The sequence below is a fragment of the Megalops cyprinoides genome, chromosome 11, assembly GCF_013368585.1.
Source record: "Megalops cyprinoides isolate fMegCyp1 chromosome 11, fMegCyp1.pri, whole genome shotgun sequence".
NCBI lineage: Eukaryota > Metazoa > Chordata > Actinopteri > Elopiformes > Megalopidae > Megalops > Megalops cyprinoides.
The window spans coordinates 15675091-15699983 of NC_050593.1; the positions used below are offsets into that span (position 1 = coordinate 15675091).

The following is a 24893-nucleotide window of genomic DNA, read 5'->3' on the forward strand; positions in this document are numbered from 1 at the left end:
CACAGCCCAGATAGCCTAATGGAAGATGGTAGGGAGTTGGAATGTCACATCCCCTTCCCTGTAGGCTACTCCCCAGCCTAAGATAAGTTGTCGATGTGCCTTTTCTCAGTCTGCCCTGCTGATCAGAAATGAACTGTGAAATGTCTGGCCATGTAAGTTTTATGGTACTATGTCACTGGGACCCAGATTATGGGTGGAGTTCCTGAAACGTGCACTCTGTGGTAGAAGTGACTGAATAACATTGCATGTGATCACCAGATGCATGTTGCAGTCATTTCTACTATTCCCTCCAGTATTATAATTACACCAAAGAACACCAAACAAGTCATGCAAGCGCATGTTAATGGAAAAAAGCACATTGGCTACAGCATCTCAGTGCAGATTGTCCAAAAGATGAGGGTCTATGTCCAGCATTTACATGTAATTAGACAAAGTCAAAGATATAGCAGAATTCATGACTGTTTCACCATGCCACTCTGTGGTGATTCTTGCACAAAATGTGACTGTAGGGAAACTCCTCTCTTCCTTCTATGTTTATGTCACTGTCTATAGCATGTAGCAAATACCTCTAGATCCACTGATGGAACGCCATGCCTTGTTAAGAAAGAAAGCCAAACAGGCCTGCTCATGCTCACGTTGAAATTGCCTGCTTATACCACAAGACACTAAAAGGGGGGTATTTGAGGCATGACCCAGTTTCAGTGCACAGACTGTTCAAGGCTACGTAAGACAGAACTGCATACCGAGGCAAAAAGACCAATGATAAACCTCAGTTTCCTTTGAGGCGCCGAATAGAAAGCGCAATAGAAAAAATTCTCATGCATTGTTTTTATCCCAGATTTAAGAAAAAGCTCTAAATTTTGTAAGATCTAAACTAAACTTCCAAGTAAAAAATGCCAGATGTGTCTTAAATCTGGGGGAAAAAAAAAAATCTTTCTCTACATTCAGCACCCAATACTCTCCACAAACAGTTGTGTAGAAACACAAGCCATCATTCTGGATTACAAAAACAGTTTCTTTCTGGATCACTCTGGTGACTCTAACTGCTGGGTCCCTGGTTCTAGTTGTCCATGCGCTCCAGAAACTCCCCTTCGATGATATCCTCCAGCTTCTTCAGGATGACATTGCTGTTGTGAGCTGGATAATGGGCCACAGGCTGAGGGTGGGGGTCATTGCCAGGGCTTTTGAAGGAGCAGGCCAGGACCCTAAAGAAGGGCATGAGCTCGGTGATGCTGGAGATGCTGTGCATGGTGAGCAGGGGGAGCTTCAAGTTCTCCACGCGGGTGCTGTCATCTGTACCATTCAGCTCCTGCAACAACAACATTCCAGTTATAGATCATTCATCCTATTTTTTTTTTTTTTAGGAATTTGTTTCTGATATTTTTCCCTGCTGTGTAGGTAAGGAAAATGGCAAAGGCAACTTTGCTATTTCACTGAATAATCAGAACAAACACAGCCTGCTTCAATGGCAACCAAAACAAACGAGCAGGCCCAAAACCATACTGGGAGCCCACAGCACACAGCCGTTATCCAAGCTTCTCCTCCTGAAAAAGCAGGGCAGGCTTAATGAAGGCAACAAACAACACTTGGGCTGATGAGCAATCAGTCTCAGCCCTGCTGGTTCCTGTCTGTAAACTGCTGTCTGAAAGCTGCTGCTCTCCCAGGTCCTAAAGCCTCGCAGTCTGTATAAGTCAGCGGAGAAGACCCACAGGAGCAGCTTCCTGCACTCCCACCCCACCCTGTTCTGAATCATACCTTGTCCAAGAATGCATTGGTTTCTTTCTCTGTTCTATATATAGTGAAATAAAATTGTGACACATACAAATTCATGCAGGTGAGGTGAGATACCCTTTCAGGGCTTCCAAGGAACCTCACCAGAAAAATTAAAATATGTCACGTAACTAGAAGACTGAACAAATACACACAAAATACAATTTAACAGAACCAAAAATGTAAAGTAGCTGGTATGAATTGAAAGAGAGCAATTGCTGAGATTAATATTAACAGTTGGCTTATATTATTAGAAACTTGAAATTCTATGGAAGTTAACAGGCCACTAAAACATTCACTTTTCATTTACTCTAATTCAGGTTATTTGATCGGGCCGTGGTTTACTCTCTTTTTCTGTTCAGCAAATACCTCCCTTTTACGTAAAACGAAACTGATAAAGGAGAATGAAACTGAAAGCCGAAAGCTCCGTTGTACAGCCTAAACTGCTGAAGATCTGTTTCATTACACGTACCTGTGGGTGTTGCTTTATTTCAGTTTGAGATTTGGCCTTACCCCAAATCTGGAGTGCAGTCCCTCCACTATTCTGACGATATGAGGCTTGCACTCCTGCTCTCCCTCTACGATGCTGTTCCCCGGGCCGCTGTAGCTATCCACATCCACCTCAGGGACAAAAGCCCAGCGATACCTTGACAGAAAGGCACCAGTTTAAAACAGATCAGACTTCTATTGTCCTTCAAAGACACAGTAAATGTTATCTAGGTCATTCAAGATTATCAGCATTAGGACTGTTGATTACTATAAAATTGTGTTGTAATAATGTGTGAAAGATATTGTGGCCACCCATTTTTTCGGTCAGCTTCACCCCAGGAAGCTGAGGGAAACTGCTGCTGGAGCTCACTCGTTAAAATGACTGCTTCCCGAGGCACACTGTCTGCTCTCCACAGGACATTAGACGTATACCTCAAATATTGGAATGGGTGCAAAAGATTTTTTCCATGTACGTCTGGAGTAGACTCGTCAGTTCTTATTCTAAATATCGATTTTGAAAAAAGACTTGCATTCATTTTCATACTAAGAAAACCTACTTTTATTTATACAGCCTGCACTGACAGCACTTCAATGCTGAGAGAAACTGTAAAAAAAAGCCAGTGGAAAAAAAAAATTGAGATGACTGACTGCATAAAACCTATCTATGGTGAGAAAATGATCATTAGACAAAACAGCAAGTAGACTCAATCCACATAATCCCATTGTAGTTTCCTGTTTTTGTGTCTGATGCCATTGAGGATGATATAATTAATGGCTGTAATGTTCTCCAGTTGGAGGTGTTATTATTTCAGTGAAGTGCTGGACTCATGGCTGACTATGGAATAGATCTGCAAGGCTTTTGTCCTGCAGGGAAGCTTCTTTGTGGGTGAGGCAAGGCACATGGCTTAACACTCACATCTGGAACAGGGGAATCCTATCGGGGGGGAAACACAGCGCAGCATCCAGGAACTTGCAGGCAGAGAGATACATGTCCAGCTCACTCTGGGAGAGGAGCAATGCTGGGCCATCCCCGTCATGGCTCCCCGCTCCCCTGCCGTTCTTACTGTGGGTGCTGAGCAGAGGGAAGGAATCTGAGGCTTCATTAAACTGGTCGGAAGATCAGTTCAAAGTTTCTGAAGATTTAGGCATTATATACATCATACAGAATGGACCATGAACTCACTTTGAAGCCTCCTGGTCCTCCATCAAAGCTTTCTCCAGTTGAACAAATGTGTGGATCTGACAATTTCAAGAGCAGATGCCATTGTTAAAACCGAGCTCAACCAACACTACTTCCATGCTGGAGTTTCTGCTCTGGTCGCCGTATTGACTGTGACCGCACACATATAATTACAATAATAACAGCAGAGGCGTAACACGTCCTGGGGCGGCCCTCACCAGCTCAGAGACCATGACGGGCCACAGGGAGGTGAGGTGCTGGGAGGACATACGTAGGAGGAGCACTCGAAATGCGAGAAACATCTGGGACACCACAGGGGGCGTGTGTCCCACACGCTCAATCTCCTTCAGACGCTCTTGACAGGAAGAAAGGGACCAAGGAAGGGAAAGATTTGTTACTCATTGTTTTATGCTAACCTTGAGTTTACTGCATATACTTAGTATAATTTGACATAATGGTTGAATTAAATTTAATCGGTTGGAGCATCCAAATCAACATGTTAACATTCTGTTGGATTTTACCTGACTGAGGATTTTGACCTATAAAAAGCATAACAGTAAGTTTGATTTACCATACCACTGATGTCTGCTATTGCACTGTTCCCCGGTAACTGAATCTGAAGATAAAACATTCGGTCAATACTGTGAAGGAGACTCAAGAAACCAAACCATATGAAAAGCAACCTCTAAAAAAGAGTATTGGGTTTTGAGAGCTGATCTTTCTAGGTTTTCCCTTTAGCTGCCTTTGTCCCTATGCTCTTGTAAATGAAAGAAGTTGATATTTTATTCTTATTTATCATGTAACTGTGTGTAAATAGAAAAGAAATGAACAGAATCACGAGGAAAGCATGAGCACCTTGAATGAGCGGCAGGTAGAGATGGTACTGGTCCACCTCGCCGCTGAATATGGCGAAGGCCTGGCGCTTCAGCAGCATGGCCTTCTGCTCGGACTTGGGAAAGGGCCTCATTGAGCTGCCGCGCATGCCTGATGGACACACACACAGGGGCGGACAGACGTCACTCTCTCCACGCACGCTGACATTTTGCTGAACTATAGCACAGTCAGCACTGCAGTGGAACTTGCGGGAGAACGCTTTTACTCACTCATAAGGTCTTTGAACATGGACTTCTCGCAAGTCAACAGGTGATCGATAATGGACCTCCAGCTGAATGAAAAAAAATAAAAGGGTAAGTAACTGGACAGACCCTCACAGTGCAATGGTGAGCCGATGTATGTGTATAGAGAGAAAGAGCAAGAAAAACAGATATAGACAGAAAAAGAATAGATATACACCAGAAAAGAAGGTATAAATTGTGTATATGATTACTGCAAATCCTATGAAACTGCTCTCTCTTACCCAGAGGAGAAAAATGACAATACTTACTGGTATTAAAAATAACAACAGAAATCACTATGCACGTTATGAGAGAAGACCGTATCTGAGAGGACTGTATGAGAGCCGTGCTCCCTACAGGTCTTACAGTTTGGTGCAGGGGGTATCCATGCAGAAGAAAAGAGTGTCCATGAAGAGCTCGAAGGTCTCCTTCTTCCAAGCCCGCTTGGTGTAGGCGTACCCACTGAGGCTGCTGAGGAGCTGGGTGCCGGCGTGGAAACTGGGCGCATTGTAGGTGCTGTGGATCCGCGGTGTGTGGATAACAGAGTAGCATACTAAGACTATGGAACCGTAAAAACACTGAAGAGACAGGTTCAAAGCTTGGGAAAGAGGTTTGCCTGCTAAACCGGAAGTGTGGTGTAGTGGTAAGGAGCAGGGCTTGTAATCAACAGGTTGTCGGTTTAGTTCCCTACTGGGGCACGTGAGCAAGGCACTTAACCTAAAATTGCCTCAGTAAATGTACAGCTGTATAAATGGATAACATGCAAAACTTTCACCTATGTAAGTTGCTCTGGATAAGAGTGTCTGCTAAATAACAGTAATAAAATAATAAAAAAAACAGCAATGTAATGTAATTTCTGTTTTCTGATGAAACGCGTTAACATTTCCTTGCTGCAAGTTCACACAACTATATAACACATAAAATAGGATGTAAATTGAACTGTCCTGTGAGTGGGCACGTTGGCTTGTCTGCACGGTTACCTGTGGTTTTTCAGGTATGGAAATACATAGTCCATGAGGTGTGAGATGAGTGGCACGGCTTTCTCCTTCTCATCGCTGAGGTACACCACATCCAGAAGAGGAGCCAGCACCTGGGAATGGCAGCAGTCACTCTTTCATCTTCATCATCTTTCATTGCATTATGAGTGACCGTGCCTTCATTATTATATAATTCACCATTCATCAGATGCACAGATTGTAATTATTTTATGGACCAATGGAGACAGATTATTTTGCTTTATGGTACCCCAGTCTCTCAGCTGACCCAATTTCATGACCTTCCCTCACTGCTGCCCCGATGGTATTTTTATAACAGTTTTGGAGATTCAGTATCTGGGGCAGGGCTGGGAAGGGGCGAATTAAAGGGGAGCTACATCAACCAAGCAATGCATTGTAATTTATTCTGTTTTTGAGTTAGGAGAGAAACTCAGCAACACAGAATCTCAGTGTTGATCACAGTGTTGATTCAGAGAGTGTGGGAGAGGCTGCTCTTACCTCAGCCAGCAGGGTGAGGGCCTGGACACTGTAGACAGGTGGCATGGAAGAGGAGACCACGGCATCTGGGAGGAGGCAACACACAGTTCAAGTAATAACGGGGAATAGCAACTGCCTGTTTGCTGAATGGTGTGTGCTACAACCATGACCTCCCCCCTGGTTTCTTTCAGGACACAGCAGTAGAGAGCTGTGAATTAAGCTCACCAGTTAAGCCCACAGCCTGCTACCTGACTGATCAAGCAGTGGCGGCAGGTCCGTGGCCGTGTTTCCATAGTTACCGTAATGGTCCATGTCCTCCGGGTCCTCTTCCTCTGGGCACACCTGCGGCTGCACCTTGACCTCCAGGTTGCGGCTGAGCCAGCTGGTCTGCTCTAAGGAGGAACCCGCTATGCTGCCAACTGCCTCCAGGATTTGCTGGGTCACCTCCTGCAATGCGTTGCCATGGATACGATCAGGGATGGTTGATTACCCGAGATGCACCATTCCATAGCAAAAACGTCCCAGATGACTCGCTGGTAGCCAGCAGTCCCACAATGCACCCTACCTGTACATCCCTAGTGTCTTTCCTGTTGTCTAGACTGGGAAGTCTCGTTACAAAGTTGTAGAGGATCCTATGGTAAAACAAAACCAAGAAAAATAATGAAGATAGACTCCAGTCAAAAATATTATTCAGAATTTTCCATATTTAGGGAGTATGGATATGCCTAAATACAGCTTCGTTTTCCTATGTACCTTACTCACAGAATATGTGCATATAAAACAAATAAACAAAAAAAAACTTTGAATCTGTAGTCTTCCAAGCTGAACCAGGACATAAGCCTCACACACACTAGGCAGAGCGGCAGGAATGTTCATAATATTATGTACACCACCCACACAACACTCACACCTGCATTGTTTTTCAGTTGCTTGGTGACACAGGTTTGTCACACTTTCTAAAAAAGCCCACCATAGTGGATTCAGTTCATTTATACAAAAGAGGAAATTCATAAATTATTCATTCATAAATTCATAAATACTGTTAAATTTGCAGTCAATTCACTAGAGACAGTGTCTTCCACCTTAAAAGATGAAGGAAGACTGAAATCACAGATGTCTTCCATCTCCACTTCGGGGTAACATGGTTTTGGTCTGGCGATTTTGATGCATAGAATGACCGATTAACCCGGCCCTTGTGTGTATGTACTGAATATTCTTTTTCAGGTCCAGGCCAGGGCAGGCAGCATTAACAGCAACAACTGATAATATGCAGCATCTTATGTCTCACCCCAGGAGGAGGAAGTGTCCCCGTGGAGACAGATTCAGCAGCATACATTCTCTCAGGAGGCTGAGAAGGGCAGGGGTGTTCTCCTGAAGGGTCTCTGCAGAAACACTGAGATACAAACACTCAGTATACACGGGGAAACCAAGACCTGCCCTGTGGTTTTCAGAAAATAACTGCACAACAGGGGTGGTGATGTGGCCCCGAGATGGTAGCTTTGTGGAAGCTTGAGGATAATATCCACGGTATAACTACATTTGCATGACATCCGCCTTTGCATTTACAAATACTGATGATTCCGTTCTCAGGAATTTAGTCTGATGGATCATTTTGTATCACACAACATACTCTAAGACAAGAATATAAGATCCATGCAGATAAACGTCAGTCAACGCAGCGCAAGGAGGGGCCTTACCTCTGAATGAAGGCATAGCCGAACTGAAGCATAGGAATGTCAAACAGGGTGGACCTCTGCAAGGGAGGAGCCAGACATGATTCAGGCAAATTGTGTGTTGGAAATCCCCCCCCCCCCCGCTGCCCCTATTGCCGTGAGCTGGGAATAGTTATTGCTTGTCTGTTTCCTAAGTGACACATTACACAATTATGCATATAATGCAATCTGAAGGGAAACACTCAACAGTTTTCAGAGGGATGGATCAGGAAGCAATGTGTGTATGTGTGTGTGTGTGTGCGTGTGTGAGCGCGTGTGTGTGTGTGTTTTGTGTGTGTGTGAGTGTAACAGTATGTGTCTATGGTGAGAATGAGAATATACCTGTTGGTCTCCTTTGGTCTGGTGGGTCTTTCCCACCACTGCTTTGACTAGCTGCAGGACGGTGTCAATATGGAGTGTGCTCAGAGACTTCACCAGGTCCACAATGGCCTGTTGGGACTCACTGACCACTGGTAAAATCTGCACAGACACCAATGGAGCCCCCAGTAAGTCATACAACTAAGAGCTATGCCATTACTAGACTGGAGGGATTTAGAGTGAGAGAGACCTCTGCTGGACAAACGTTGCACTGCATCACATACTGGCATCTTGCTGGGTTCAGGCACTGCTGTGAATGTGTCACTTGCTCCACAGCAAAGTATGGCACTAAAAGACAAGCCTCCTAACTTTAGAGAAAACAACAAGGAGATCGAATATGATCCAGATTTATAATATCTATTGAAAGGTCACCTTGTTTTTGCTGTGACGTTTCTCACTCTTTTGGCTGAGCCACACAGAACCCACTGCTGCCATGACCTGAACCCCAAAGTGTGCTGTGAGGGGGTTGAGGAACTCCAGCACCTTCTGCCTTAGGAGCTGCACCAGAGAGCACAACAGATTAATTCAGTAATAACAAACCTAACAAGGTAATTAGGTGGTGAAAAATAGCAGCACACACATTATCAATAGCTGGCCTGCCAGTATATTTACAATAAAGCTTTCACTGGAAATAGCAGAGGTAGTTGAAGTGTCCCAGATGTACATTCCTTGCATATTCTGCAGTATACTGTACCCTTGCCAGCTAACTTTCAAACGATGAGCTCCTACAGACTGAGCCAAGGATAGACTCTGTTTCTGTCACTGGTCATAGTAATCCACAGGCAGACTTCCTGATACACATGGCTGCACTGGCGGCTGTGGACCGTCCCAGGACGCGGCGCTCAGTCACCTTGGCGCTCTTGAAATAGACAGAAAAGGGGGACTCCGTGCTGCAGCTGAGGACCCAGTCTGAGTTAGACCTGTGGGTCTCCTCCCTCCGGACCACGGCCCACAGCAGCACTATGGTGCTGAGCAAGCGTGGCAGTTCCTCCAGGACAGCGCTACGAGCGTGGAGAATGTCTGTTGGGTCTGGCGCCACAGGAGTCTGAGGAGAGGGGGAGGAGAGAGAGAGGGAAAGAAAGACAAGGGGGGGGGGAGAGAGGGAGGAGAGAGAGAGGGAAAGAAAGAGGGAGAGAGAGATACAGGGATTATGCGCTATATGTAGGATATAAAACATTCAGGTGACTTCACTTTTGCCTCAAAATCATCATGATCTCACACAAATGGATTTTTCACACACATAGCAGCTTCTCCAGCTAATCTTGACATAATGCACAATAACGACACGCTAAAAGAATAACCTTATGGTGAAAGAGCAGGACGTCACACGTCTTTTGGCTTTTTCACACACTTAGCAGCTGCTCTACCAAACCTTGACGATAATCCACAATAATGAGACGTCAGAGGAGTAATCTCACGGTAAGGGAGCCTCTAAGGTTAGAAGTTGCTTTGTTGTACAGAGCTGAATGAGGTGGTGTAAAGGACAGGGGTTATCCGGGGTCTAGACCTGGCGGTCTCACTCCTCAGAAACTGCTTCAGTGATGTTACCTCGGTTAAATTCCCAAAAGAATAAGATGCAGAACGGGCTGAGCTGATGATGGAGTACTCTGTCCAGCACAAGGATGCCCACCACACAAACTAAGCTGTAAGGAAATGCTGAGCGACGACACCGTAATGGATTTTCTCTCCAAAGCAGTTGGGTGAGTCTCACCTTCCTATTTTCAAGCAGGCAGAAGTGAGTAATGGTAGTCAGGCCCTCCAGCAAGGTCAGGGGATAATCAGGAGGGATGTTCTCCCTTTTCAGATTCCAGCTATTCACAGGGTAGATAGGACAGACAAAAAACACACTCCCCATGCATGAATAAATGCATAATGTACATCCTTACTAAACTATGTTTTCTTGCATTTGGAGGACTAATTCTTGCTCATTACTTAATGCAATCCCAGACATTTAATGAAGAAACAGGCATTCATTAACGATGAGAAATTTACATAAAATAATATAGTATAAAATCATGATAACAGAATAATGCTGTGAAAATGGTATTTGAAAAGTTTATTTGCTTAGCATATTTATATACAAATATTGCAAAAAGATGACCTTAGTTAAAACATCATGTCGTTACTTTTGTTTTACTGTATTGTCCACAAGGACAAAGAATCAGTTAAAAGCAGATCACATACCTCTGAAAATTTGTGAGAGACTCGTACTCATACTGCTTCACCAGGTCATCGAGGTTCTTGCAGATCTGGGCGATGACGGGGGTAACGATGACACCGAGCGAGCGGCCCAGGTAGGGCAGGGAGGCGGAGAGCAGGGCCACCCAGGGAGGGTGCGTGGCGAAGCCGTACCGTGGCTGTAGGGCGCGGGCGGCGGCTGAGACGAACATGCCCTGCCAGGGGATTGGCTGGGCCTGCGCATACTGCAGCATGCGGACGGACTGCTGGTAGAGGGCCGCTGTCTGCCACTCCCGGGCCAGCGGGGTCGTGGCGAATACGTCTTGGTTCTCTGAGGCCCCGGGCTTGGCTCCGCCCGGCCACAGGTAGCTCTCCAGCACAATCAGCACCTGCAGCAGCTTCAGCAGCTCCATCTGTAAGGGCTGTTCTGTCCAGACCTGTCCCAGATCGAGCAGGCTCTCCTCAGATGGTTCATCCTGTTCCTCCGGCAGCCCCTCGCCCTGCACCTCCCCGGACCTCTGGCTGATGTGCATGGAGGCTGACAGGCAAAGCAGGACGTGCTGCTGCACCTTGCATCCTGACAGCAGGTGACGGATGCGGTCCAGGTGTTGGCCATCCCGGGCCCTGGCCACATTAACCAGCTGGCTCATGAGGCGGGTCAGCACCACCACACTCTTCACCTGGACGTCACGGTTCCTGGAAAGGTGGTGCGGGCCCACGCCGAGGTAGGGGGGGTAGTGAGACCGGAGGAAGCGAAGGCAGAGGCAAGTAAGGAGATCTACCAGCAGGGAATTGGGACAGGGTGCGGCCGAATGAGTCTGGATTTGGCAACGGAAGCTGCGTCCCTCGATGGCCTGCAAGTGGCGCCGAATCAGGGCGTGGATGAGGTTGAGCTGTGCAGCGGAACCGGTGTCTATGCTAGTGGTGCACACTGCCTTCACAAAGTGGCAAGGAGTGGTCTTGAGGAGCGTCTCCAGCATGGAGAAGGCGAAGAGGATGCGGTCGGAGTCGTAGGTCTGCGGGTAAAGCAGCATGTGTCTGAAGAGTAAATTAATGGCCTCCTGCTTCTTCTTCTCCTGTTTGAGGAGGCGCAAGCGAGCCATGGATTCCATGTCCAGGCCCAGGTCCAGGTCCTCCTCATCACTTGACAAGGACTCCAGAGTGTGCTCTGAGTCAGCCTGCTGCAGATGGTCTGGGAAAGTCGCTTCTTCAGTGGTGTCATATTCAGGTCCTAGCAGACCATTGTGGGCAGTCTCATCATATTCCAGTTGCTGCTGGGAGGCAGAACCCAAGCTGGAAGTTTCTGAGGGGAGCTTGGTGCCATTGGCATCTTCTGATTGCACATGCTCACTGCCCTCTCCTTCCTTGCCCTCTCCCGCTTTCCTCCCCTCCTCTTCCTCCTCCTCTTTATCCTCTGTCCTGAATAACTCCTCCATGGGGAGCTCTGGCTCTGTCTTCATAGTGTCAGGGGTGTGCTCCACCTCGGCCCACAGTGCTTCGCGGTCCACAATGGTTGCACAGCTCAATACACTCTCCTCCGATTGGCTGTCAGTTGCTATGACATCAGCTGATATCCTCGAATTTTGAGAGGATGCCCACGCCCTGCAGCTCTGTCCATTGCTATTCCCTACAAGGAAAACAAAACCTATGCCTTCACAATAATAACCTGGCAACCATAGAAGAGTATAAAAATACTCCAATTTCTGTGCAACCATTATCACACCATTTATTAGGGGCCTGTGCAATCACAAGGCTTGGCCCAGGTCCTCATATTTTTATGACTGCTTTCCAACTAATACCTACAATGGAGACTTGAAGTAGACAAATACCCTTCATGGTCTTAAAGAGTGGAATAAGCTACTCCAAACAGATCTATACCATATCCACCTGGATTTGTAAACAAATATCCTAAAACAATGACAGCAAGACTGTCCTCCCCTTCCCCTCCACGCACCAGCACCCAGGTTCTGTTTGATACACTGGATCGAGGAGCGCTGAGTTCTCGGGTGGAGCAGGAGGAGCAGGATCGGTTCCAGGATGCGCACTACGTCGTTTAGGGATAAGGCCCGGATCAACCAGCTCTGCCCGACAGCACTAATCGATCCATCCTGGCTGTTCAGGTTATCCATAACCACAAACAAAGATCTGAAAGATCCCAACATCAGAAGAATAGATAAGGATTAGTGGATTAGAAGAGAATGTTTCAGGGAGGTAGGCATGATAAATGGATCACAGAACACAAAGAGGATGACATGGAACAGCCTTTCGGAGGAGGACATGAATGAGTGGATTACAGGAGGACAAAGATCAGCAGATTAGATCAGGGTGTGATAAATGAATGCCACAAAGATGACAATGTGATCGGCAGATGCGTCCTCACCTGTCAAAAGAGCGATTGAACGACATGGTCCAATTGGTCTGCATCTCACGCATCAGGTGCCACAGAACTGAAAACCTGTGAAGGGCTTCCAGTTGAACTGTCTAACAAGAAAAACAACAATGCCCACAGAGATGAGTAAGCCCATGGAAACAGAGGCCCAGTGCTTTGTTGGTGACTTTGCACGTCTGCTGCATGAGTGTGTGCTTTGACAGCAAACATCAAGCTACCTTGTCCCCGTGCAGCAATTCTTGGCAAATAACGTCCTCACAGATGGCAGGGGAGGGTGCCAGGCCATGTAGCCGACAGAAGAGCTCCACGCAGGTCGTGTGGTGCTCCTGGTGCTCTGTATCCAGTTGGCCCCACAGGATCTGGGCTATACACTGGGGTCAGGAAACAATGAGGGAAAGCGAATTGTACATTGAATAAAATCACTGATCCGCAGCCGCATGCCAATATTGCAGCGCACACAGAAAGCTGCCGGTGCGTTATGCATTGGACTGAGAATTACGAATAACTCAGTGACACTGCACAACGAAGCCGGTGTTTCCCTTTACCTGATAAAAGTCAGTGTTATCCTTGATGGTTTTTAGGATTGTGGGATTAATGGGTGGTGTGGGGACCATCTGCAGCCGACCAGAGAGGGGGTTGCTGTCTGAGCTCTTGTAGCGGTGGTACCTGTCCTCTATGAGCTGGACCAGAGACTGAGAGTAGTGGATTAGTTCCAGTATGGAGGACATGGCCACGTGCTGAACACGGTAGTCCTCTGACAGGCAGCAAATCATCAAGGACCTCAGCCATGGAAGGAAGATGCCCTCAGCGCTGCCTGTTGGATAAAGAAAACTGGCTATGTCAGTGTTAAACGCTACTGTATCAACATATGTTCTTTGCAGAGGTATAACCTCAGACATTGTGTTATTCACCAAGCTTAGCTCTGGTTTTTGCTGTATGGAAATAACTGGTTTTACTTAACCATGTAGACACTGGAGGCCTCTCCTATGGTCTAAAAGACAGGGGCGTTCAGACTAAACTGTGGAGATGCTGAGGGCATCAGACCTACCTATGTTCTGAAAGATGGAGGTTTTCAGGGTTTCAGACTTACCTTTGTTCTGGAACATGGAAGTATAAAAGGTTTCCATCTCGTCCTCAGACAGGTATGTGGGGAAGGTGGCGCACTCTTGCAGTAACTGACACGCTGCAGCGAACACCTGGCAGCATTCCTCCGAAATCTCCTCCCTGTTGCAGGGTATGAACCCCTTCCCCCAGTCCTGCCCTGCTGCCCCCAAGCTCTTCTCATCCCCTAAGGAAGAGGAGATGGTGTCCATCAGGTGCTGTTACTTCTGTTTGCTAGGGGTGAAGAACACTGTCAGCTTTTCATTAAGCTATGGAATTTGCCCCATTTCATGGCTTTCCCCCTGACCTGTGGGGGTCCTCACAGTTTGGGCAGCAGTTGTGTGGTTAGACAGCCCAGTGTCCCCCCGCACCTCTTCCTCCTCCTCCACCTCATTCAACAGGTACCTGAGCAAGAGAGCAAAAAGAGTGGCTGGTTATGCCAGGAGCTGAAGGAAGAGAGCAGCAAAGCTGGCAAATTAAAACTAGTGGAGCAATATGTTAAAGGGCAAACTTAATAACTATAGCATTCTCAAGAAGCGATTTTCAGTAAGGCGTCAAAGGAAGATACTTTATGGAAACAAAAACAACAAGCATAAAAAGTAGAAAATTGCAATAGTGCAACAACAGAGTAGTACAGCTGAAATGGAATGGAGGAAGAGGAGGCCAGTAGGGAAGAACAGAAGACCGCATTAAAACAGCAGTGCCCCTTACGGCCAGCGCTCAGGTATGTAGCAATAAGTCTGGAGTGATTAAGTTCTGCTTCATACCTGCTGATGAAAGAGGCCAAGACGTCCTGCACGCACCCGGTCATGCTCTCCACGCTTCCCCCTCTCTTCCACACATTGTCCCTCTTCAGACGCTCCCTTCCAACCTCCCTCCCCTGTGGGAGATGCTGCTCAGAGTTTGAGGATCTGGGATCCAACCCAGTGTCTTCAGTTTGCACCTGCGGAGGTGCTGTATCTCCTGGCCCCGCCTCCTGCTCCACCTCTCCGTTTGACTCAGCTGTCTTAGACCCCTCCTCCTGGTGAAATGTTTAAGAACATGCTATTAGAGTAAATAAAAATAATGATCACCTAAAGAAGGTTGTTCACTGCTTTCTCCTCGCGCTGGTTTTCTGTATGACTTCTCCTAATTCTGGTGTATACTTAAGGTAAACCTGACAAATATACCAAATTGTTTTCTGATGATAGACCAGATTACAAAGAACTCACCTTTGCAACTTTTTCTTCAACTCAAACAGTTCATTTCAGATTCACAGAGCAATACATTTTATTATTTGCTCCAAATATCTAAAATAAATCTGTCTGTCCTGTTCACTGGGTTGTTTCAATCAGAAAAAGGTCTGATGTGTGAGATTCTGATATTTTCATTTGCATCTATAGTTCTTCTGGGATGTTGAAGAATGTTGCTGGTCGTTTTATGTAACCAGAGTAGCAAAAATGCACAAATTTTATGTACACGCTACACAAATCTGCCTCTGTTGAAAAGGCTATCAATCACACAATTAATGACAGGTAAATTTCATACCTTAGACCATCTAGCATTAGGTACAAATGAGATTGAAATTAACTTGCAGAACTAACAGAACATTGCTGGCTTTTTCATCTGAAAAGAATAAAAAAAAAAAACAGAAAAAAATGCACACACCACTGGAACAGCCCTCTGCCTGTGGAACAGCAGATGTTTTATAGCTTGGCCTGAGGAAGTACTCCATTGATTCTGACTCTTTTCATATGGTTCAGGGTGTGTGTGATCAAATGACAACAACATCATAGACTTGGACATGTTCCACCGAGCCAAAATGCAGAAAATGCCATCTGGAACAGTGGGTGAATCCCTGCAAGTGTTACATGTCTTAACCTTTCCCTGCATTAATGAGTAATGCATTGTCTCCTGGTGTCAAATGGAATTATCCATGTAATTTTGTGATGTAGGCCAATCAATCATGTTGTATTCAATGCTGAGCTAAAAATAAAGATGTCTGACATCAAAAGGAGAGTAACGAATATGAGCTGTTATGGAGTGAGCATGTCTGCATGTTCACTGTGTCTGGACGCCACATGGTTTTCTTTTTCCTCCTCCCATCAAAACAATATCTCCTAACCTGGGCAGTGTTCCCACTCTCCCCTTGTCCCTGTGAGTCTGTGCGCATGTTCATGTCGGCTGCAGGCATCTGGATCTTGCTGAGCAGCTTCAGGCAGACCTTCAGGCCCTGGGTCAGCTCCGGGAGGCTCAGAGAGCGCATGTGATCCCGCAGGTCCTGAAGCATACGCCACAGCATCTGTGGCAGGTACCGCATCTGAATCTCAGGGTAAAGCTCCTACAGGAATAAATAAAAAGCGTCAGGCCAATCGGGCATGGCTCCGGCGGGGAGGAGAGACACCATCGGGGCAATCAGGGTACAGCTCCTACCGCACAGAGAGATATGTAGTTGCTCATTAAATAGATGGTCATGGGTAAATTGTAATGTGAATAGTGCTGTTAAGAAGGGATGCAGTTCATTTTTCTATGGCAGTACACTCTGTCATGAGCTTCATCTGTTGGGTTAATGATGATTTGTTCCAATCTTTCCAGTTCTTTTCATTACTCTACAGGCAATAGTTAGGGAGAGGATAAGGAGTTTTGAGTTCTTGAAAGGTAGGTTAAAGATGGAGGTATCCAGGGATGCAAAAGAGGGGTGTAAAGAAATGCTGAAACCTAAAATGGAAGTTTAAGTATTTAATATTATTTATCTATTTGTATCTAATTTTGAAAAGACCTGGACTGGTGGCCAAAGCCGTAGTGCATAAAAGTAATTGTCAAGATGGGAAATGTGTGCATATATCAGTGTCATGAAGTATGGCACTTGAATTTTCAAAAACTGGGTATCAGTTCATTGGATTGTTGGTTTGTCATAACACAGGTGTTGCTACTTCATTGAATGTAGTTTGATGAAACACAGCAAGGCAATATATAAACAGCATGTACTGACCAGAGGGATAATGTCCACCAGGAAGATGATGAGCACGGACAGCTCAGAGATGGAGGGCGGGGCCGCTGTGTCCTTCAGCACAGGGGTTGTTGGGTCTACAGGTATGCCCCTGTTGTGAGACAGAGACACACCCACATGAGCACAGTTCACTCACATGTAAGCAGTACTGTAGATTCAACTGAAAACCTCATAAATAGGACTGTAAGCTAATGACGACATGTCTATGTGACCCATTATGCATTATGGCTGAAGAAGGGGGATACAGCAGAGCAGTCTTACCTGAGACAGGCTTGGAAGCACATGCTCATGTATTCCCACAGGTATTGTGTGCCAAAAGAGCTGATCAGCATGTTCACGGTCTTGATGATCTCAGACATGTTCCTGTCCTCTTTGATTTTACTGTAGAGCAAAGGTAAAGATTGCCTTCTGGGATTGAGACACGTTTGGAGTGCATCTGGTGTTTGGTCTCATTCACTCAGATGGCACACAGATGGTATGTGTACTGTCTCTGTTTACAAAGTGGTAAGCTCCTTGCCTGCCTGCTTTTTAAATCAATGTAGTATTGGGGAATACAATGCTGAGGGTGTTTTGAGACAGTGTTACAGGACTGAATCCTGAAATGATAATACATTCTGATGCTTTACTGAAAGTGACAGACATGCCCCTCCTTCTCCCTATACTCACCTGGCTACCCGGTCCTCAGTGAGGCTGGATTCAATGCTCTTGCCCAGTATCTTCCTGCAGTACCTATAGAGGGCCCTGACAACGTCCAGCAACAGGTCATCTCTGATCCGAGAACCTAAACCAGGCCAGGAGATATGAAACACGCACATAGATGCACACGTACACACACACACACACACACACACACACACACACACACACGCATATACTATGATAACAGGGCTAGCATATACAGTTATTATAAGCCCTTTCACTAATACTCAACATAGAATTTCTCCTCCTCCATGTTTCCATATTGAAGGAAGGAAGAAATATTCAAAAGTGTATTACCAACCTCTGAGTGCACATACCAGTGTACTACCTATAGTATTTCAGAGTGTACGTGCCAGCGTTTTACCTACTATATCTCTGAGTGTGTGAGTGTTTGTACCAGTGTTTTATGGACTGTATCTCTGAGTGTATATACCACTGCTTTACCACGTTTCCTTTAATTCCACTTATTCTTTAGTGGATGTACCAGTGTGTTACCCATCCATGAGTGGATATACCAGTGTATTACCTATTTCTGGTTTGTCTTGCAGGCTGATGATAATTTGGAAGGGTCTGAGGCAGGCCACTATACTCCCTGGACCTGTGTGCTCATTTGTCTGCTCCAGGTTGTTCATCAGAGCCTGTAGAAATGTCGAAAGGATATACAATACATACCCGTGCACATACAAAATAGAACAGCTCACTTTTCAATACACAGAACTTGGTACTGCCCTACAGTTCATTCTACTGTATTCACTCAATGTGAAGCCTTACCATATGCAGTGTTGTGCAAGTTCACACTTCACAAGAGCTAGCTCAAAGTTCAGTTCACACAGATTAAAATGAACAAGTTCACATTCACAGTTCACAATTTTGAATTTTGAACAAGTTCACAGTCCCAATTCATTTCTTCCATTTTTTAAATGAGCTGCTCCAGGGACTATTTTATGTGTACGTCTACATGCGCAGTGATTGTTACGCGGGATATGGGCAGTTGGTTGCCAGCTGTCGAGCTGTCTATCTGATGACAAGTTGCACTACTAAAAACGTCTCAAGTATGGAATAACGCCGTCCGTGTTTATTCATCAAGCAGTAACTTTAACACATCCAAGGATTCTGAATCTCGCTAAAACTGAATGAGCTCAAGTTCACGTTTTTTAGTTGCAAGTTCTCCGTTCACCGAAAAAATGAGCATGCTCAGTGAATGCGCTCTTTTAACGCGTTCATGCACAACACTGACCATATGGATAAAGCAGCCAGAAGGTTTGTGCCTACAGCCAGCACTGAACTGACCTGTACAAGGAGCTCTCTGGAGTATTTGCCAAAGTAGTATGCTGTGTGCTGCTCCATTGTGGTAGATACATCAGGGTCCACTCCCACCATGTCACCTTTGGTGTCCGTACCTGAAACACAGGGGAGCTCACACACTTTCCTTCACAAATACTGATTTATAATACATAAGTCACAGCACTTGTTCTGAAACCAATGCCCCCTGTGACCAATAACCACTCTGCTGTACTGCCCATATATATATATATGCAATTATAAAATCTTTTATACAGTCTTTTTTTCTGTTATTCAATTTCGGTAGTGAAAGCTATTCCATCTGTGCTTTCTTTCACTCTGTGCAATATTGGACAGGAAACCTTTGAAAATGTTTAGACAGATAGAATGTTGGGTCAAGATGTTTCTATGACTGCAAAATCTGAAGGCTGATGATTGGGCAATACTACACAGTACCTAGGAGCCAGGCATATAGTCTTCTGTTCAATGACACATCTCTTCTCAGCAGAGTTAGGCATGCTGCAGACACGATAGTGACAAGGTCACCCTGGGTCATAGGAATACTGCCCTTCTCTGGATCCTGAGGTGAACAACACAAGACAACAATTGTTGGAGGGACGGGCAGACAACAAAAAAAAAAAACTTTATGGTTCATTTCACATTGCACTCATTTTTAAAAATATGGATTGCCCATTGCCTAATGCTTTTTCTCCTTTTATGCCCAATCTGGAACAGAGATGCAGCTCATCACTACAAACTCTTCTAACAATCTAGAAGAGTGCAGACAAACATGTCAAAACATTACGCATGATGCTAACAATTACTGTTGTTGCAGGAGTGTGGTGTAGCATGAGGAAGTAATGTCAAGAGATCTGAAGTCTAAGTGAAGGTTAAGAAAGAGTGACTAGTATCTAAAAGCTGTCATCACTTGAAATGAAGAGTAAAAATGGAATTAAATCTAAAATGGAAGTCTAAGTCTGCTGCCCCTCTGTTGCTTAGCTGTAGACCCCTATGCCTACACCTCTCTCCCTAAGCCCTGACAAATCCATCCTGAGTGCTGCCAAACTTGCTATGTATCAAATGACATAAAATTAACAAAGAGAAAGGGAAAAAAGTAAAGAGAAAAGATAACACGCAAAGAAGACTAACCAAGCTGGTGTAAAGAGGGAAGAAGAGGAGGAGAATCTCCAGCATGTTCCTCTGCACCAGCACGCTGGAGTCCTGCAGCGACCGGGCAAGGGCCTCCATCTGAAACAGAAGTTTATGCGGTCACTGTTCCTCTGCCAAGAATCACAGTCAAACAGCCACAGATACATAATCAGGGCTACACAGTTGCTTGTTGAGGGTTTTGTACAAAGCTACAGGGTCATGACTACATGGTCGGGAAGTTAACATTATGGAGTTACACTCACATGTCACATTCACATGCTCTACCAAACATGGCATGCCTTAACTTTCCCTCATTTTATAAAAGGCCAGTATGGGGAAAATAACAGGGACACATACATAATAAAACAGCACTCAATCATAGTATCTCTCTTCTTTGAGATTCGCACATATTGAACCATGACACACAGCTCTCCATGTACCCTCAACAATACTCAAGCATGGGTATTCTAAGACTCACACAATGTTACGTATGTCCCCACATGTGTTTAAAATCTGAGCATACGTGCAAATGCACACAGGCAGACACACATGCATTCACATACACTCATGCATGCACACACATACACGTACACATGCATGCAGACATGGACAGAAACACTCACCACTAGCCTGTGGTTAGAGCCCAGCATGTATCTCTGATCCCTGCCAGAGTCTGCCCTTTCGAAGTGTGTGACGATGAAGAGGGAAGCAGGCATACGCACTTGGGGATTGATGAGAATGCTGTTCCACAGAGCCCCATAGAACACCTGCTGCCCCACCAGCCTAGAGAGCTTTGCCAGCAGGGCATCAGTCCTGACCCAGCATGGAGACGAAGCCACACACATACATCAGTACATGCTGCAAAAAAGCAGGGTTGTTTGAATTGTGTGACCCTCCAATTCTTCCAAATAAATTCTTTGCGAAAAAATGTGGTAATGTTGTATGTGTTATTATATGGAGTGAATTGAGGCTGTAAGCTTTTTGTTTCTGTCTGTTTTTACCGTAACTATAAATATTGTTTTGGTGCATTATACTTTATGTAACTGTACATGTTATGTTCTGGTGTTTTGTACTTTGGTGCAGTCAAAGGTACTTCTCTACCTGTCATAGACTTCCACACCCTCCTCCATCCCCGGCAGCAGCCCCATGACGAAGGCCTGCAGGCTGGGCAGCAGGGCCCGCTGCAGGGGCAGGTAGTAGCGCTCGTACAGGGTGAGCAGCACCGGCCTGACAGACATGGCAGCATGGCCTAGCAGGGGGAACAGGCCAGAGCTGCAAGAGGAGAGAAGAGTGGGGAATGGTAAGCGATGGACAGCAGAGAGAGAATATATATGACACATAAGCCAGGAAACACAACATGGACAGTTTATATGTATGTTCATGTACAGCCCAAATCTCAAACTTGCAGCACAGACTTGGACTGATCAACCGGAAGTAGAAAGTACTCTGACCAATCTGCAACTCAGCTAGTCAATGAGTTATATAAACCTACTTGGCATCAAGTCGTCGAGAAGTCGTTAGTGTTTTTAGCTACCTGATGAGCTCAGGTTTCCAAGCAATTTAAATATTACCAGCCTCACAACAACAATACTGATGAAAAGCTTAAATGATTGATAGACAGTGTTACAAAACGTCCCTTTAGGACAGTGAAATACCTGTATATGAAGAGGTCTTTGGCCAGTGATTTGGTCCCGATGATCTTGAAGACGACCTCGTATGTCTCCAGGGCCTTTAAGTGGACTCCACTGGGAAGGGCCGGATGCAGACACTGGGCCAGGTGCTTGCAGATGATCAGACGCTTGGGCAGGTGGTAGTACTTCAGGTTACTTTGGAGGGCCTGAGAGGGTGGTTGCAGAGGGACATGACACAGCAGCAGGTGTTATCAGAGGTGTTGCATCGAAATCTGGCCATTGTCATTGGCTCAGTCATGGGCTGTCAGTTTCAAACTGTGCTCGGAACAGGTATTTTAGCCAAGTGAGCCACTCATAAGGTATTCTTTCATTCTTTTATCTACTGGGCAGCTTTATTTCATGACATAAAACACTCTGTGAATGGCTGTAGACCAGCTGCTTACTACACCAAGCAGTTAACAGCCCTGTCTGGCCACATTTGCTTATAGATAGTAAGTAAACATATATGGCATGTTTTCCAGGTATATGGAATAGACAGACAATTAAACCAATGGAAGTGTCTGTATCAGTGTGAATGCAGGAGGAGAATGGAGGCAGAAGAGAAACAAAGATGTTAAATCTTTGTGGTTTTCTTTTCTGGCGCATTTGATTCTCACTCAGGGTACCAGTTAAAGGAACCTGAAACAGGCATGAATTTCTAAGTTCAATTCTGTTACAGATCTTCCGAGTCATAAGCACTGCATGCTGCTGTAAAAGGCTGCATGGGCCAGGTGAATGTTGGTAAATGTTATATACAGTATTACACCTGATGGTCACACTTACATTAAGACCAAGGTGATTATTCCTAAAGGTCTCTGCTCTGCTCCAGTGTGAGTTATACAAAAAGCCTGACTGCAAGCTCTGATGGGACATCCACTGTTGTTGCCAACTAAAGAGAATCAGACCCCCCCCCCCCCAAAAAAAAAAAAATGTTTTGATAGAAAACATGAAGAAAGCACCCCAGATATACCCCACAGAGCACAGAGGAAAACAGCACAAGGGTTGTTGCTGAGAACCTCTAAAACTAGGACACAGGAACCACTAAAGGTCAAGTTGAATAGTTGCTATCCACTGCCTCTCAAGAGGCCACATTTGGGACCTGTAAACTCAAAAAGACTATTCTTAACAAAAAATACCGCCCCACAAACACACTTTGCAGGGTACAAAATGCAAAAAGGCACAATAGAAAATGCAAAAACCCTGGTCTCTGCCTCCCATGGACAAAACCCTGGTCGCTACCTCACATGACTGCAATTAATCCCTCACCATTTCCCTTAAAAAGTCTATGAAGCCTACCCATGATCTCCAAATATCACCCTGTCACTCAGGAGCAATACCCCCATGATCTTCATTAAAGCGGAGATGAGCAATAATTACTTTGTTCAGCTTTCCCAGGGAGGAGATGAGGTCCGCCCATTCGCTGGAGGACTGGAAGCTGCGCAGTGCCTTCTCAATGGCAGCCGAGTAGATCTGGTATTGGTGATCATCTTGCAGCTCCTGCTCCTCTGGATCCATCATGCTCTACTTCAGCATGCAATGCTCTGAGTAGTCCTGTACTAATAGTCCTGTAAGTGGTGTAAAAGAAAGCACAGGCAATGCAGAGTTATTCCTGCCCTGTGACACACTGTGGTAATATTTCAACTTGAATGGATACACTCATGTTCTGTTGTGCTGGAAATCACTCTGGATAAGAGTGTCTGTTAAATGAATGTAATGTAATGTGATGTAATATTTGTAATACAAAATATTCCAAACAGCTTTTTTCGGTTTAGCACCACATGTGGAGGACTGAACACACAGTGAAACTCCATGATCAGTAAATCAAAAGAAGAAAGCAAACTTAAGCATAAACCCAAAGAAGGAAGAAAGCAGACCTAAACCTTGAGGAGACAGCGCACTTGCACACGGAAGCGCTATCACCAGAGTGTCCACAGGGGAAATCCGAAGGGATTATGGGAATGTAATTCATCAATCCAGCTACAAATGAAATAGCCTGTGTGGTGAGCTAGATAAAAAGGGTCATTCAAGAGTCACGTCTGAAGCTACAGCAGCTGTCCAGTTACCACCATTGTTCACTCAGCCCTTATCAAGTCAAACCTACACCTCTGTGTGGTTCATTAAATGTGCAGGTCTTTACATTTGAAATCTGCTGAACATAAAGTCGAATCCATTCAAATTCACTCCTGCATTTAAGCAGCCCTGTCAGTTCTGATTTCTTTTTGAATTTCCTCATTCCCCCACTGAATTTGTTCGAATGGAAATGGAACTTTCCCTTAATGACTTTGCTCCATATAAAAAAGGGGGAAAAAACTTTGATAAATACAGTTCATTTACTTACTGACTAAAACTATATAAGATGCACAGGAATTTAACATTAACAATACACTGTGTAAATATATAAACCTCTCATTTTAAAAAGTCACAACATTACATCATTTGAAATTTTGAATTTTTTTACATAAATAAAGCAAAGGATGTTCAAATTCATTTAAAGTACTCCTAAGTTTCCCTGTGCTGACATTACTGTCGAAATAGTCACAAGAGTGAATGATACAGTTTCAGCATAGTACCTGGTATTGAAACAAATACCCTCTATGAGTACAATAACAACAACAGAAATACAATGCACAGTGCTGTATTCTGATAATTCTGAAAATAGTTAGCCATCTTTTAGGTTTCACTCTCCACCTATAATCCTTGCAGAAGGAACTAAAACCAGAATTTAATTTTCAAGAGAGCCAGAATTCCTTTAGTTCTGTCTAAGGCATCAGTCTAACCATAAATGAGTAACTTTAAAGAGACCAGTACCTGATATCTTCAATGCTGAGCTCTTTTCAGAACAGCAGTAGCAACCTGTAACTATCCCCTTTGGAATGCCCTCCTGCCTGCCTTTTCCTTCTTACCCCTCAAAAATCCATCCATCTAGGCAGGGAGGCGATAACCTGACATTCATCGTCCCTAGAGTGAGTGACAAAGAACAAGCATTTTTGTTAAGCAGGCATGTCGGGTCACTTTGCATGGCAAATCAGCGGGCCTGTCAGTTGGCAGTACTCTTCATCCAAACACACAGTGGCTGTGAGAGTTATTCGCTAATGCATAGGAAAGACAGACATAGCAGGAGGCCCAGAGCTGGGGATTCTTAGGAGGCATCTCCACTCTCTGTGTAGTAAACCTCAGCAGAAAGAGCAACGGAGTCACTACCAAAACAAACGAGCAAGAGGCGTGCAGTTAAAGCGCATTGGCGTGGAGGATTTTAATAACTGGAGAGCAAGTCATCCCATTCCAGAAATGCATGGAATATGGGATGGTGTATAGGTTTCT

At 45.1% G+C, this 24893-nt stretch overlaps 1 protein-coding gene across 1 annotated transcript; it reads right to left on the reverse strand.

Annotated features, from left to right (window-relative positions):
- Positions 1-1052: 1052 nt before the first annotated feature.
- On the reverse strand, positions 1053-23087 carry LOC118785876 (protein dopey-2-like). Its single transcript, XM_036540822.1, has 38 exons — positions 22950-23087; positions 21558-21739; positions 21004-21174; positions 20520-20715; positions 19903-19995; positions 19210-19333; positions 18763-18872; positions 17999-18110; positions 17440-17554; positions 17035-17154; positions 16756-16864; positions 15889-16104; positions 14552-14664; positions 14092-14189; positions 13774-13971; positions 13229-13497; positions 12902-13054; positions 12675-12775; positions 12249-12439; positions 10301-11789; positions 9828-9927; positions 8967-9161; positions 8489-8614; positions 8081-8218; positions 7724-7779; positions 7315-7419; positions 6592-6658; positions 6326-6473; positions 6048-6112; positions 5535-5644; positions 4921-5070; positions 4543-4604; positions 4295-4423; positions 3658-3794; positions 3443-3498; positions 3176-3331; positions 2284-2416; positions 1053-1309 (listed from the first exon to the last, which is right to left on the reverse strand). The coding sequence occupies exons 1-38, from the start codon at positions 23085-23087 to the stop codon at positions 1061-1063; spliced, it is 6480 nt and encodes a 2159-aa protein (XP_036396715.1). The 3' UTR covers positions 1053-1060.
- Positions 23088-24893: the final 1806 nt, after the last annotated feature.

What these genes read in the sequence shown, in the direction of transcription:
- LOC118785876 (XM_036540822.1), bottom strand. Translation starts at nt 23,087, where the DNA reads ATGGATCCAGAGGAGCAGGAGCTGCAAGATGATCACCAATACCAGATC. An exon ending in GCCTGCTTGAAAATAGGAAG is followed by an intron (nt 9,162 to 9,827) that starts GTGAGACTCACC and finishes CCCTCTCCTCAG; the next exon opens with ACTCCTGTGGCGCCAGACCC. An exon ending in AAGACACTAGGGATGTACAG is followed by an intron (nt 6,474 to 6,591) that starts GTAGGGTGCATT and finishes AACGCATTGCAG; the next exon opens with GAGGTGACCCAGCAAATCCT.